General features: G+C 34.5%; 1 protein-coding gene across 1 annotated transcript in view; it reads left to right on the top strand.

Annotated features, from left to right (window-relative positions):
• The window catches only part of LOC125670014 (zinc transporter ZIP11-like), a 36,631-nt gene that overhangs the window by 14,346 nt on the left and 4,785 nt on the right, over positions 1 to 17,500 (top strand). Inside the window, 1 exon segment of the mRNA XM_048904906.2 lies at positions 3,700 to 3,858. Coding sequence (XP_048760863.2) covers positions 3,700 to 3,858 — 159 coding nt within the window.

The following is a 17,500-nucleotide window of genomic DNA, read 5'->3' as shown; positions in this document are numbered from 1 at the left end:
TATTCTTTAAGTATTTTACCCTCAATATCGGATATCTCTAATTTTTTTCTCTCAGTTCTATTGAGTTTGAGATAATGAGGTTTGACTGTAGGTGCAGCGTTTTTTTTCTTCTACCCACTGGTACTGGTACCCATTCAATTGGGAAAAATAGCGTCAAAATTGAACAAATTGGGAATTTTTTACCAATGTATTGGCAAATGATTTTAGCTAAAAGAAAAAAAAAAGATAAAGAACAACATGCGCACTTTCATGGTCTGTACTTTCAATTCAATACCGGAAGTGAACATTTTAGTTTCCGTGGGTACCAAAAATTTTTACCCTGTGACCTTGACCTTGGAGTTTGACCTACATTTCGAAAACTTTAACCTTGCTGTTGAACAGTGAGAGTTAGAGCTTTGTTATTTCACATGAGTATTCCTTGTGACAAGACCTTTCTGTGGGTACTAAACCTTTTGACCTTGGCATTTCACCTACTTTCAAAAAATTTGACATTGGTCATAACTTCTAAATGGTAAATATTAAAGCTTTCATCTTGGACATGAGCATTTCTTGTGACAAGATCTTTCCACTGGTACCAATATATTTGTCCTTGTGACCTTGACCATCTTTGGAATTGGCCATTATCGGGGGCATTTGTGTTTCACAAACATCTTGTTTACAATAGCTATTGAAAAAAGACTCCAACAAAATTTATGTTTCTGTTATGCATAAATCTTATTAAATCATTGACTGTGAAATCTTATGACATCACAAGAGGGTGGAACTACATGTATAATGGACAAACCATGTACACCTTTTGTTTTATTTCCTCAAAATTGTCTAAGTTAAACAATGTGTTATTTTCTCAAAAATTGAAGAAAATAAAAAAAAGATTTCAATACCCATACAAACACTCTGTAAAATAGAAGGCCCTAGCAGGGGTCGAAATTAACTTATTTTACCATAGCCTAATTTTAGCCTGTGGATATAAAATCCATAGGCTAAAATGAAAACCTACAAGCTAAAATAAAACTAATGAATCATTGCTCTTTTTTCACATGTTATTTAAATGAATTATTTTTTTCCTATGATTACTGAGCCTGATGGGTCAACAGACATTGTTTGGACAAGTCAATGATGTAGGTCATATGGTCCTATGTTGGGTCTCTTGACGCTCACACCTCTAATCTACCACCTGTTTAATGCAGGTCTATATTCAAAGTTTCCAATTTCATACCACATCAGGGTTGTAACTAGGGATTTTTCAAGGCGAGTCCTGTACTTGTGGTTTGTGAGCAGCTTCCGTCCCATATTGGTTTGCACCTGTCAGTCGGTAGACTACATGTTGTCCGCTCAATATCTTAAGGAGGTCTGCTACACCAGAGAAATTTGATGTAGATGAAAAGTGGAGGATATGTACAATATTTTGAAGTTGAAATTTTTCAGATTTACTTTATTTTGTCAAAAAATACAGTTTTAGTAGAAGATAATCTGAAAAAATATTAAACCCCTGCTGGACTCGAACCTGCGACCTATAGTTCAGCAGTCGGTATACTAATGTACTGAGCTACTCGGCTAGGTATTTAATTTGAAAAGGAAAAGTCAAATATTGCTGATATTGATATTTTCCTCTGTTTTTAAAGGAACTCAGCCATTATGATGATGTAGAGTACCTCCTTAAGAACCATTCACTTAATCGTAATGATATTTCATATGTGGGTTGGTTATGAGTAGAAGAGGACCCCTATTGTTTTTCAGGTCAAAAGGTCAAAGGTCAATCTACTCTGGACGTAGGAATATACTGTCTGCTCAATATCTTGAGAACCCTTTGCTTGACAGACATCAAACTTGGTACACTGGTACATCCTAAGGAGTAGATGACCCCTATTGATTTTGAAGTCACATGGTCAAGGGTCAAACTGGACATAGGAATATACTGACCACTCAATGTCTAGAGAACCCTTTGCTTGACAGAAATCAAACTTGGTACACTGGTACATCTTCAGGGGTAGATGACCTCTCTTGATTTTGAGGTCGTTTGATCAAAGGTCAAGGGTCAAACTGGACATAGGAAAACACTGTCCACTCAATATCTTGAAAATTCTTTGCTTGACAGACATTCAAACTTGGTACACCAGTACATCTTCAGGAGAAGATGACCCATATTGATTTTGAGGTCACATGATCAAATGTCAAATTGGACATAGGAATATACTGTCAGCTCAATAATCTTGAGAACCCTCTGCTTGACAGACACCAAACTTGACACACTGGTACATCTTCAGGAGAAGATGATCCCTATTGATTTTGAGGTCACATGGTCAAAGGTCAAGGGTCAAACTGGACATAGGAATTATACTGTCCTCAATATCTTGAGAACCCTTTGCTTGACAGACATCAAACTTGGTACACTGATACATCTTCAAGAGAAGATGACCCCTGTTGATTTTGAGGTGACATGGTCAAAGGTCATTGGTAAAACTGGACATAGTAATATATTGTCTCCTATATTTTAAGAATTATTTGCTTGATTGACACCAAACTTGGTACACTGGTACAGCATAAGGAGTAGATGACCCCTATTGATTTTTAGGTCACATGGTCAATCCACTCCTGACATAGGAAGATATTGTCTGCTCAATATTTCGAATTGGTGATACTACTATCAATTAAATTATGCATGTGTAACCCTTTTCAATTTTGCACCATGGGGGGCATATATGTTTTACAAACATCTTTTGTTTTGTAATTTTTATTTGTTACTAAGATGCATCATTTGAAGAATCAACAATCAAATATAAGATTGAACCTATAATTCTAGAAGGGTGGAGTTACCTTAAACTCCTCTCACACCTTTCAAGCTAAGGCCAATGTAAAGATAATGTTCTTCTACAACTTGTGGCATTTTTTGTCAAGTTTGCTAACCAAATGGCAGTGTCATAGAAAACAAACATCATGAATAAAACACCCTACATAAACTTGTGATGGGTGTATTATTTACCATTTGTTTCAATATTGGAAGATTGGTTTTTAAATGTTTTCCCATTTTCAGACAATTAGTCATCTTCGCAAGCCAAGTGTCCGATTTGCTTACTCTCATATTCTGAGTAAGCGAATTGAACACTTGGCTTGCAAAGATGACAGTTAGTCACTACTCTTTAAAGTTTAAAACATGATTGTAAACAAATATATTTTCAAACAAAATTTTACCATTTACATTTGAAATTTTATCTTTTATTTACTTTATTCTCTTATGATTATTTTCTTTTTCTGATTTATAAGTGAAATGTTAAAAGAAAAGTAGACTTTCTTATATTTTAATTGTCATGGTAGATACAGTGTATAGCAAAATTATATTGCAATACTGTTTAGAATATTGCGATTAGTGTGATACAAAAATTGGTGGCAATACTCAGGCTTTTCTGAACTGAAAATATTGGCAATTTTTGGCCATCTAAAACAAAAAGGCAGAACATCATTACATGTATGTACGTGTATATGTGATAGTGCACATAGTAAATTCTTGATTTCTTAAAATTGATATATGTGTGTGCGTGTGTGTGTGTGTATTACATCTAATTGACAACAAATGTACACTAACTCTTCTGTTCTTTATGTAGTTTAAGATTACAGGCAGAATTAGAGCTGAAACAGACTGTTAGTGAACTTTATTATATTTTCAATGCATTTATTATAAGGTATTCAATCTCTGTTTCCTAGGTTTGGGCAGTTAAGTGGCATGGTGGAACCAGTAGCTGGTTTACTGGGGGCATTTGCCATTTCAATAGCTGAGCCTATATTGCCGTATGCCTTAGCCTTTGCAGCAGGTGCTATGATTTATGTGGTTGTGGATGATATTATTCCTGAGGCCCAGACATGGTAAGTAAAGCAATAATTTGGCAAAGTAAAGAAGGAGAACTTGCACTAAATCAAATTATAGAAGCAAGAGTTGTGGATCTTGGATGTATATTAGCAGTTTTTGACTGTATTTTTAGTGTGTGTAACTGCCTCATATTTTTTATTTTAATCCAAGCAATTTATTTACAAATCAGTTACATTATATTTACAAAGTGTGGCTCTATGCCTTTATTTTTCCTTAGTGTATGGAATATGCTAAGGGGTTTGGAAAAATTGAAGGAAGGAAAAAAAAAAAAGAATTTGATAAAATTTACATTTAAAGTGGAGTAAATTATCATCACAATTTATCAACAGGAAATAAATCACAAATGAATAAATACATTTTATAGTAGTTATGATTTTATGTATTAACTGTGGACCCTGATAAAATGGAAAGAAATTAAATTTTAGAAAGAATATATATAATTTCCTGGTATTTCAAGAATGGATTCTTGTGAAATTCAGGCAAATTAGAACATATGCACCATATGTGCATGCATTTTCTTTGGTTTTAAGACATGTAGATTATAGAACAACATTATCTTCTTTTCACTGGGAATTAGTCACAAGTTAGCTGCACCCTCCTGTGATGTCATAGGTTCTAAGATAGCTGCACCCTCCTGTGATGCCATAGATTTTTGCAAAATCTTTAATCAATTAAAATCTGTGCGTAGTAGAAATATATATTTTTGAAGAATTTTATTCACTCATGGGTACAATATAAATTTGGTAAACAATTTGATACTGAAAAAGTTTATATTTTCTATAAATAGTCGATTTAAATTTTGTCAAGGGCTATGACCCTGGGGCGATATGAATGGAGTAAAAACTGCTATAGATTGACCAATTTTCAGAATTCTTCTCTCTACAACTGCTTATTTGTTAGCTGCAGAACTGCTGTAGCTCTCTGAAAAAATATTGTGATGGAACAGTATATTTATTTGTAAGAAAAACTAAATGCATAGTCCTGTAGAGCAGAAACACAGTGTACAAGCCAAAGACCATAGTATATACTTCAGTCATCGGCTTGTATACAGTGAAAAAGATTTCTACCAAGATTGTAAACTTCATGATCCCTGGTATGGAAGTTTTGACTCCAGGGCAGGGCCAAACTTGGTATATAGTGTTTATGTGTAAAACATTTAAATAAGATCTTGAATGCTGTTGATACTAAATTGAAACTAAATGGATATTTAGACGAGCAGGTTGCCCTTACCAAAATTGTAAATTTCATAATCCCAGGGATAGGGGTTTGATACCAGGGAGGGTCCATAATGGTCGTGGTGATTAAATGTCTATCATTTGAAAGACTTCTCTAATTTTTTGAATACTATTTAAAAACTAAATGCATATTTAGGAAAAGCAGAAAGGGATGTACCAAAATTGTGAATTTGGCAACCCCAGGGTTCTGACTCTAGGGCGGATCCAAAATAGTCATATACTGTCAATATAACATATATTGTGTTATGTCAAATCTTTCATCAGTATGGGCACTTCTGGGAGCATTTATGTATTAGGAACACACCTTGTTTTACACTGTTGCTGATTATTAGATTTAGCTGAGATATGCAGAATAGGAAAATTACTATAGATTTTGCAGCCCTTGGGGCAAGTGATACTTTTAACTAATACTCCAGTGACCGATAAGGCCTGTGAGCCTCTTGACTAGATGAAACTATATTAAGTGGAAAGAAATACAGTTTGTCTACTTTGAACCCATAATAGTGCAAGAATGAAGTTACCTTTTGGCAATAGCATTTAGAAAATTTGCATGACATTTTGAACTAGCTACCCCACTGGAGGCCAATTTAAATGCCTCACTCCTATTCTTATGTAAGGAAATATTGAGACAATCATTTCCTTAAATGATTCGATATGTATCGGATTACATGACTATTATCCTATGAAAAAGTAAGACTTTTGTAAGCATTAGAAGTAAGACCCCAAAATAAAAAATAAAAATTTTCTTTTTCAAAAATATCAAAGGAAATTTGGTCTATCTTAAAGCTTACTGAATTTGCCAGTGGTTTTTTGTTTTTTTTGTTTTTTGTTTGTTTTTAATTTTTGTTTGTTTGTGTATTGTTTATGTCTCATTTGAAAATTTTTCACTCATATAGAGAGATTACAAATTTTGATGAAGTGCCACAAATTTCCGCTTATGTTTGGCACTCTAGACTGTAGCAGTAAGGGTTCTTTATCATGCCTACTACTGTGACACTGGACCTTTATTTTAGAGGTCATATCTGAAAGAACTGTTACTTCTAGTTCTAATGGTGGGTGCTTGGCAGAGGAACAAGCAATACATATGTTAAATGTCATAGATCTGAGACTGTGCTGAGATGAAAAAAATCAAACCAGGGACCTCTTGAATCTGCCAGTGTTTGTTGGTTATTAATTTTAGAAAATGGAAAATTCCAATGATTTCCTTCAATATCTTTGCCAGTTGTAATGATATTCATTTCCCCATGAATGTAATGCAGTTGTATACAAAGTGCGTATGAATCTTGATAAATGTAGTATGTCTATCGTAACGGCTGGGAATTCCCACAGAAATGAAAGCAGAAAATAAATTTCAGGTTTGAAAATGTGTAAGGGGATGAATTGCCATGTTTCACACAGACATGCTTTTCATGAAGTGCCAGATTTATTTATTATACTTTCATGTAAGATACTCGAATCTGATTGGTCGAGAAGCATTTGAAAAAACATATTGTTACCCTCTGAGAACAGAAAGTACTCACTCTAGGGTGATAGTATTTAGCAACAGGTAACAGTACTTGACAATGGGTGATATTATAAAAATTTATGTGTCAAATTTACGCATGTACAGTTCGCTGTAGATTGTTAGACAACGTCGTTTGAGCGTTTGTAATAAACGCGAATACCTGTATCTATATACAAGATATCGCATGACAGTGATTGATCAAATGTAAACAGACATAAGTTTTTTCTGCTTTGCTATTTATATAAATTCAGTATAATAAAACAAATATTGCATGTAGTTGAAGGTAACATTGAAAATTTTCACCCCTCGAGAAACCATTGTCAACCTCGGCCATGCCTCGGTTGACAATGGTTTTCTTGGGGTGAAAATTTTCAATGTTACCCTCAACTACATGCAATATTTATATATTCTTATACACACACAGGCACATGTGCACACATACAAACACAACTAATGTCTGCTCAAATGGAATTTGAAGGTCAGTTGGCATGAAAAGATGATAACCTTGTTCAGTGATAACAAAACCCACAAAACCCACTATTTGTGTGTCATAATGTATTTCCAGACTTTCTTTTGATTTGATATTTCTTTATTTATAGTAAATCTTAATTATGTTATATTATTTATAGTGAAAATGGTGTCTCATTAACAATCTGTAAGGTTACAATGTCATTACTACAGTGGAACCCCGTTATTACGTTCCCCCTTTATTACGTTAGTCCGCATATTACGTTGGAATTTCAAAGCACAAAACCATTTCTTAACAAACCTATATAAAATAGACCTCGTTATTACGTTGTCCTAAAATGCCGGGACTCGGTATTACGTTGTAAATATTCCGACAAAAACGTAATAAACCCCTAATTATTCAATAGTGATTCTCAAAATAATAAGCCATTCACACCTTGACTGCCTGAGGCAGTCACCACGTAAATTTCCTGGTCTGTTTGGGGATTAGAGACGCTTGACTGATCACGCTTCGATAGATCTAGCGACATCAATACAGGTGAATACCCCGTATAGAAGCCAGTGATAAACAATTAAATAATGTTTATTTAGAAATTGTACTCTATGAAATTTACTTCATTTTTCATATTTTGATAATCAAAGAAATAATTTCTCAACCACCTGCGTGTTCAGCATAGTGTGATTACCTTCGCTATTAAAACTCTGTTCACGGACAGCTTTGGTACCAAACAAGAAAGACAAAATTTATCGTAGCAATGTTACAACCGCTTGGGTAACTGCTTGGACATAGGTGACTAAAGGTGTTCAATTAAAAAAATTGTTCGTTGTTTGGACATGCAGCTTGGGTGTTCGTAAATCTCGTCCATACATACACCAATCTATCGGCCGATTTGTGCACGGCATTTACCTCAGTGAATATTTTAAAATCCCTTGATGCGCACGTGATTTTAGTGCCATCATTTAGCATTATAAATGAAATCTTCGTGCATCATTATATATTTTTTTTTTATGTGGATTGCGCTTAAATTGTTCTCCGTGCATGTTTATCGTTGGTGAGAAGTGTGCAAGTGTTGGGTATCGTGTGCGTTTTGTGTCTATAGTTTTGTTGTTTTTTGGGTGGGATTTTTTTTTATTGTGTTGTGTATTGTGTAATTAGAGAACTTAATAAAAACGATGTTTTGTTATTTTTTAATACGAATGTTGAATACGAACCGGAACGAGTTATTGAGAGAAATTTACATGAACGCATTGTTTTAAAGTTGAACAAAATGGCGGTCCAAACGAATGCAGAAAAAGCAACGTTTATCAAAACATCCTTATGTATCCTACACCGAAATAAAGAAAAGGGATGAGAACATGAAGAATTACGGACATTAAAGATAAGATGTAAATAAAACAAAGTATCATAGTCTTTTAAACAAAGAAACAGTAAAGATATATTCACACACCCCTTCACGGAGTACCAACGGACGATATACAATTTTCAAATGATATTTTTAATGGATTTAACTGGGAACGTTTATTACGTTGCCCCCGGTATTACGTTATTTTATCGTGACAAAATGGAAAACGTAATAACGGGGTTCCACTGTATATATTCTTGTTATTAGAACTTTATCAGCTTGATTGATGGTATTGAAAAGTAAGATGTTTATATATTATGAATTTTTATCACCAATATTGAAGACACAGGTTGTTGGATAATTTGGTCATCCAATGAAAAAATGAGTAGGTTTAAGTCATGCATAACAATGAAGGGACAGGTGAGAGATCAATGATCGGATAACTATGTACAGAATGTTGAGTTAGGATGAAAAGATAACTCTTATTTCAATCTGTCATAACCTTAGAAATTATTCTTTGTAAAAAGTGGTAAGATATACAAACTGCAAGTGTGTATGAATTATTCATTTTTGTTAAATTTACCTGAGCTATAAAATTTCCTTCTATAACTTCCCTGGCTTAAAACTTCCTTGCCATCTGTTGTTTCTGACATAAACTTTTCCTATTTTTGACCCCTTTTAAACCAAACTTGACACAAAGTAACCCTAGGTGAAGGGGATTCCACACTGTTCTAATGGAGTGATGTTTCCTCTTCCAAGGCACAGTGTAATTTATGGACTGGAATCAATGGAGTGAAGTTTTGAGTCAAATATTGGAATCAGAGTTTTAAAATAAATACAAAAACTGCATTTTAGATATTTTATTGCATTTGTTTACAAACTAGAGGCACCATATTTAATACTTCATGTGCACTCGTTATGGAGACTGGGATCAGATGAATCTGTCAACTATAAACCTTCACTATAGCTACATTTACCATTTCACATAGCCATTTGTCTCATTCTTAACCCTTTTAACTTTTAATATTTACCTGTCGACCGAAATAATGATGTTATATTTCCCAAAGTTTATCACTTTCTATTATAATATAGTTTTACTTTATTTCGTCAGTCAGATATCTGTATGTTAAAGTCTGGGGGTCTTCGATAAAACTTTGAGATATCCAGGTGTTCAAAATGTCCTAATGTGTCCTCCGATTTTGTTTCAGTGACTTTCCCTATGTTTGTATATACGTTCAGTTGGTGCACACACACTAAAAGACTTCGTAACAAATTCCTTTGTTTTCTGTTATTTATATCCGAGTAATAGATAGATTAAAGTATTTAAATTTAAAAGAATTGTAATGAATTCAAAGAAAAAATATCTTTGTTTCTTTCATCTATAAAACATTTCATATCTAAAATACAATGACTGCACAGATTCCATGCTTACAATATTGACCTCCAAACTTGAATGGGGTGTACCTATTGCATAGTAGTTAAAGAATGACTATCACACGAGAAATGAAAAAGGTGAATTGAAATACAAACGTATATTGAAATTTATAAAGGGTATAAATTGCCTTATCTAGCACAATGTCCGCACAATATTTATACGATTAATACGTACAGTACATCATATCATATAGCACTATAAAAAATACAAAAAAGTCATACAATAAAAACAACATTTCTTATGTGTGTATCTAATGCTGTCACTGTAATCAGTTATAGCGCTGGAAAAACCGGGAATCACTACACATTTCTATCACCATCTTAGTCAAGGAGGAACTGCGTGATACAGGTCCGATGTAGCATTGTAGATCGTACTTCCTCTACTTTCCCAGGAGTCCCAGAAAAAGGCCTTCTGTGTTGAGTGACATCTTTTAAGACTTGTTGTCAAATGATAATTTTTTTGTAGTTCTTTTTTATAGGAGATCAGCTCCTGATTGTTTAGTTCAAGTTTACTTTGATAATCTTTGTGTTTTATCTATTTTTTGTGTTTATACTATAATGGCATATTATTAAATGCATTATCGCACTTTCATGATAAATCCAAGTTAAAAATCTTGGTGTTTATCTATAAAGCATGTTTACTTAATAATTTAGGATTTATTTGTAAGTACAGTGACTTCCATTACCCCACATAGGTAGTGTGTTCATTAGCAACAGCTATTGTAACAACTGCTGTTGTAACGGGAGTGAATAGCCACAGGTGAGAAGGGGTAAAGTAATGAGACCAGGTATGTTGAACGCACCAGAACACCAGAAAACTTCGGAGACACTTCGAAATAAGTGGGGTTTGCAAGATTACCGTATTCAAGATATCAGAAGTTTTTCAAATCATTTATCTAGGGAATACGGCTGGGACTGACGATCGACTTTAATATACGCGAGGTATTCAAGATAACCCATATTCTAAATACTAATATTCACCTGAATTATATCATGTTAAAGAATATGGAACTGATAAATATGCCAGGAGTCATTGAGCTGTCCTCAAACAGTATTTGTTTTTCAACTTATGGGCCACTACCATCTATAATTGCATGAAGCTGGCAGATTTTATTGTTTAAATGTCAAGCAGTACTACACTTGGAAACAGGGCTTGAAAAACTGAAAACTGAAAAAATGAAATACAAACATATACTGAAAATTTTATTTGTTTATGAAAACTGTTTCAAAGTTAGTTAGATTTGAAATTTAAGACCCAAGTCTATTCTCAGTTTATGATCTTGAGGCCAGGTTAATAATACTTATCATTTACATTAGTGGAACTCTTCAAATTAAAGGCACGTAAAATTGTGCTACTGGGACAACATATGTAAACATTACCTATGCATATGTAATACATGTACATGTATATATAAATCATTACTTTGAATACAAATTATAATTGACTGTGAACCACAACACTGATATTCTAAAGTCAAAAGAAATAAGACGAAGTTGTTATCTAATGTGAGGAGCACAGGTACTGACTTGGCCAAGATTTGACCTCTATAAATCATCAATCGCAAGAAGAACTGTAAAGGGAAAAACCTATGGACATCCAGCACAAGAACTTTTCTTGCAAATATTGGGATTCATATGCTTTCATAAAGTTATTCTGTCAGACTAATATGAAGATATTATATTTTATCATACAATCAGAACGGATTCATATGACATGAACTTTGTAATCGTACATGTAACCCCCCCTCCCCCCTTTCCAATATTTTAAAATGAATTATCCATCGGCTAAACTTCTTTTTTTTGAGCCGTTTATAACACTAATTAACACAACTAATGCGTTTCTGAACTCCATCTAAGCTACATTGAAAATTACAAAATATTGATGGATTCGGATAGAAAAAATCTGTATTGGGAACTTTTAAAATCAGTATGATGGAATTTTAATTTTAAAAAAAGCCACATTAATTTTGATAAACTAGTGTTAGAAATATTTTAGAATGCAATATGACCAATGGCTATTTTACATATAAATACTCCATGTATTTTTTTAACTTTAAAAACAAAAAAGCCCCCCCCCCCCCCCCCCCCCCCCCCCCCCCCCCTCCCTATGTAACGCTATGAACGTTTTGTCCCGGTAATCTCGCACTTGCTCGTGAGAGTTGTACATTTTCTTACCAATGATGCACAAGATTCATCAAAGGGCAAAAACTCTGACGAGCTGGTAATGAGAAGTATTGAGATTGTCGAATACTGACATGGGTTTTTACTTGACCCCGAAAACTCTTGAAATATACACTATCATGAAAAGGAACAAGAGCTTTTTCCCTTAAATACAAACGGAGATAAAAGGAACAACTAGTTTGTACTCTGTCTGTTCATCCGTCTGTCTGTCTGTCTATCACAACTTAGTTTTCTGGATTTTTTAAAGTTATCTGAGTAAACGTGAAATGTCATGAAAAATTATATATTATTGAGAAACGTCACGTATGTCCTTAAATTGTTCTGATCTTCAGAACCAAAATGGTGCAAGTTGTTAAAGCAATATGTAAGCATCCTCATTTAGTGTAGAGTTAAGTTTCTCAATTCATAACTTTTTGGGTGGCCAGATGAAGCCACAAAAGGAATTTTAAGTTTTACACAGGAATGTGGAAGAATTTTTAAAAAATCTTCTCAAGAACCAAAAGGCTACAGTTTGTTAAATTATCATTATGCAAGTGCCTTCATGTTGTGTAGGTCCATTTCCTTAATTCCATAACGCATTGAAGTGTATTTTGTCAAGGCCTTACCCTTTCTGGGTCTTAGGGGTGGGGATAAAACCTCTAGAAATGTACAGTTTTCAAACTTCTAAAAATGTTACAGTTAAGCAAATTGTGAAATTTATTGTCCCTTGGTCACAGTTTTTTTGAGGCCCAAAGGTACCAGTGACTATTAGAACATGTAGTGAAAATGCATTTTAAAAATGTTTAAAAATCTTCTTTACTACTAAAGATAGAGCAAACAGACTAGGTACAAAGATATATTTAGCATGGATACCTCTACTAAACTTGCTCCAGCTCCATGATGTAGAATTTTATAAAATATTTAAAATATTCTTCTCTAACTCCATCGTCGGTTACCCACGGGTGCTTCTATTCGATTCTCTCCATCATATGAGGGAGCGTGAGTGGACTCAAAACCGTGGTTTGCAATGATGCTCTAACTCCTGAACATGAAATGGTGAAAATAACAGTGATCAATCTCATAACTCCTATAAGGAATACGATTTAGAGAGTTGGTCAAACATAGACCCCTTGATATGATAGAAGGAGGATCAGGTGCCTAGGAGTAAGCATTCCCTGTTGACTGGTCACACCCGCCATAAGCCCTATGTCTTGATCAGGTAAATGTAGTAATCCATAGTCAAAATCAGTGTGCCAGGAACAGCCCAACAAATGGTTTGAAACATGCAGACATCTATCAAACTAACTGGGTGCATAGTTATATTGAGCATAAAGGCCTCTACCCAATTCGTGAATTCTTGTTTCCTGGGTCAGGGGTTTAGGGGTGAGATCTAAAGATCAATGTCAGATAAAAATCTAAATTCAAATTGTTAGGGGGAGGAGGGGGGGAGGGTTAAAAACTCTATCCCATTAGTTTCTGTCATCTGACATCTATTACACTTTTAATTAATGGAAAAAGAAAAAAGACAAGTTACTGTTAAAAACCACATAATAATATTACATTTTATAGTTTTAATAAACACTTCATTTGTGAATAAAAAGTAGAAAAAGTATACAGAATGTTCTTTATACTCGAATTATTTTACTTGTTAATCGATTAGTTTCAACTTTCATCATATATTTAGTCTTAAATTTGATTTTTTGGTCAGGCATTGAACTTTTGATCTTGCCCCTTTAAAAAGGCTATATGGATCATATATTATTGATTGATTGTATATTGTTTAATGTCCTTCTCAAGATTTTTTCACTCAAAAGAAAATTTCAAACAATTCATAGTTACCACTCATTATCTTGAGGAAGTTAGCTCCTGAGCTTTAGAGCAAGACTGCGCAGGATGCTACAACTAAGTATTCACTGGTTCAATACTGATCCCATATTGGTGCAAACATATTACACATTTATTACTGAACCCTATCCAGTTAAAAAAAATTGTGTCAATTTTGAAAGGGATGTAGATACATCATGAAAATACACAGACCAAGCTTGTATACAATTTAGGTTTTAAAAAAATTGGCAGAGTTATATGCCCCTTACTTAAAATTTCAAACAATGGATTCAGTTTCCACTCATTATCTCATTCATACATGGACATTTTGAAATGAAATTTGGGATATAAATATTTATAAGTTTTTATCTGGTTCCCATTGATAATTTTTGGCAGAGTTATGCCTCTTGGATTCAGTAGATTTTCAAATTATATCAGTTTTTACTTATTATCTCAGTTATACATGGACATTTTGAATTGAAATTTGGAAGATAGATACATTCTAAAAATATGTAGGGCATTAGTTCCTGTTTCGTTCAGGTTGAATAATTTTTGGCAGAGTTAAAATTGGCCTTGTGTTGAAGAAATTTTTAACAATTTGTGCATGGTTTCCATGGACATTTTGAATTGAAATTTGGGACATAGATAAATCATGAGAATACACAGGTTCAGATTTTGATGGTCTCTAGCCTCATAATTTTCAAGTTTTCTCATACGACACAAATGATGTTTCCTTGTTTTGTTATTTTTTCTCTATATATTTTCACATTTCATTCCAGTAAATTTCATACATGATATAGTTCACCTTGTCATCATGGACCTTTGAAGAGATCAATAATACAGTTAGCATATAGCTGATTAATAAGGTATATAGCATCCCACAGGTTGTGAAGTCCAAATTTCTTCCCAAATTAACTGGTGTAATGTGTAGTTTTTGAAATAGCAGTTACACCAATGTTCACATACATGATGAGAAAATACAGTTTGAGAATCACTATGATTTTGAATAAAATCTATGAATTACAAGATAAGGTAATGTTATTTGTTTGTCATCAAGATTGTGTAATTATCTTACAGACTTAGATCTCCAGTTGTGCTTAACATGACTGCAAGAGTTATCTGCCTTACCTCAATAAGCGTTGTAGAATGTACCAGGGGGATGCTATACCTTAAACCACATTTCTCATCCCTTTCCTTGAGTAAAACAGCAATATAAAGTCCAATATCTAATCTTTGTTGCTGGCGAGGGCATTTGTGTTGCTTTTACACATCTAGTTGATAAATCTTTCTTAGTACTGAACAACAAGCACAAAATCTAAAAGTGTAATGTAAATGGGTATTGAGGTGGTCGAGAGGTTAGAGCGTTCTCCCTGCATGCGGAAGGCCGGGGTTTGAATCCCGGCCGCGACAGACCTAAGTCGTTAAAACAGGTAGTGACAGTTCCATCGCCAAACGCTCGGGATCAGGTGGGAATGTCATGGGTCCTCAGAGACGACCTTAAAAACAGATGTCCCATGTCGCAGTAGGTGTGGCACGCTAAAAAACCCTCACTGCTCAATGGCTGTAAGCGCCGAGCATAGGCCTAAATTTGAAGCCCTTCACCGGTCCTGGTGACATCTCCATATAAGTGAAAAATTCTCGAGCAAGACGTTAATCAAGATACAATCAATCAAACTCACAGTTTTTGGTCAGGGGATCAGACTCGAGGTTGGGGCTTCATAATATCAGTCATATAGCGAAAATGCAGTAAATCTTGAATGATCTTTCCTCCTGAACAGCAAGCACAGAAACTAGTTGTTTAATTTGGCATAGTTATTTCGGATTTCAAACATTTCGGTTGAGCATCACTGAAGAGACACTAATTGTCGAAATGCGCATCTGGTGCATCAAAATTGGTACCGTATAAGTTTTACATTTGGATAAGCCCCTACCAAATTGTAAAAATTGTGGCCTCTGTTCCATTGGTTCCAGGGAGAATGAGAGATATTGAGATCAATCAAATAATGAGAAAATTTCTTTCACTGTTTAATACTTAGTTCAGAAACTAAGGTGTAGATAGAATGAGCTTGGAGGCTTTACCAAAGTTAGACTCAGGACTGTCATAGCTAAGGTCATATCCAAAAGACCTGTTACTTTCACTTTAAATGCCTGGCAAAGGAAATGTCACTACTCTGACAAGGTAAATGTTTTAGGTTTAAGACAGCAACCGTGATTGTAAATTGAACCTGGGTCTCCCGATTGGAAAGTGAGTGTCTAACCATGAGGCTACTGCAACCAAAGTTGTGAAACTTGTAACCTCTGCATCAGCAATACTAAAGACAAGAATGTTTATTGACATACTGATATTATTTTAAGGGCTATATCCAAGCATATCTTGAGTGGACATTATTCTGAGTCAGGGGTAAATCACTCTGATAAGAAAAAATAAGAAAGTTTTACTGTCACCTTAAACATCCTTTTACTTGGAGACATCTAATTATACACTTATAATGCAACACTTCCAATACAAGTTCCTTTTGTGTGGTGCTCAGGTGACTCTCATGACCCACAGGCCTCTCATTTTGTTTATTTGGGAATTTTTGGTTCATTTTTTTAATGTCTATTTTATCGTCATTATTGTTGTCATGATGTGTATTTAAACTCGATTTGTGAATATAAGGGAAACCCCCAACCAATTACTTTTTGAGAAAAAATGTTCAGGTATGCAGGTTTCATTATTTAATGATTATTTTCATTCAGTATAAAAGCTATGAACCATGGCCAAAGCTGAAAGTATTATTTTAAAACCACCTTCAGATCTGGAGAAAAATTCAATACAAAGGGTAAATAAAAACTTTGTAAAAAGGAGTCTTGACACAATCGACCTTAGATTGATAATGGAAGCAGTATGTACTGGTACCTGTGACCTAAATTTGCTGAGTAGCAGTGTATTGCGGGTTATCTGATTTTTACTTGGAATGTCAGCAATGAGCATGTGCAGACAGGATGTTAGGAGTGCCCTACCCAGTGAGCTGTGCAACCAATGGAGACTGTCCTGTCAAGGCAAAAGCCAGACATTTAAATCAGAACTCATAAAATTTTCTGTCATCGGGGCTATTGTGCTCCGAGTGCTGCAAAGTCAATTGTAGATGTGAAATATTTCCCATCATGCTTGAAACATGCAAGGTGAAGTCACCTTTTGGTTCACCTCAGCAGTGATACATGTATTTGCCATTCTTTCTAATGGTGGTTAGATATGGTTTTCAAGATGCACCTTTATGTTTATGCACACAAGTGCAATACTTCATGAAAAAAGCCGAGTTCAGACAATACAATTATTTTTATGTTCATTCCTTCAGGCACGCATCCTTGTACTTGAAATTATAAGCTGAGGGAACAAGCAATAAATGGTGGAGGAAGAAACATTTACGCTGTAGTAGATCAGTGGGCCATTTTTGTTTGGGATTCCTGGGAGGGTAGCAACAGATTTACTGTGATTGTTATGGTGGTATGGAGGACACTGAACCCTGTTACTGTCAGCTCTGACTCGGGTTTAGCACATTTTCTCCTCACATTCTGGAACAGCTGCTTGGCACACAGCTCTCTGGTGCTGAACCACTCTACAGGCAGATCACCCACAGATTGTTCGCATGCTGAAGACAAAATTATGTCAGGGGAATTTGTTAGTTTG

The sequence above is a fragment of the Ostrea edulis genome, chromosome 4 (genome assembly GCF_947568905.1).
Source record: "Ostrea edulis chromosome 4, xbOstEdul1.1, whole genome shotgun sequence".
NCBI classification, from domain to species: domain Eukaryota; kingdom Metazoa; phylum Mollusca; class Bivalvia; order Ostreida; family Ostreidae; genus Ostrea; species Ostrea edulis.
This window is presented reverse-complemented; position numbering and strand designations above follow the sequence as displayed.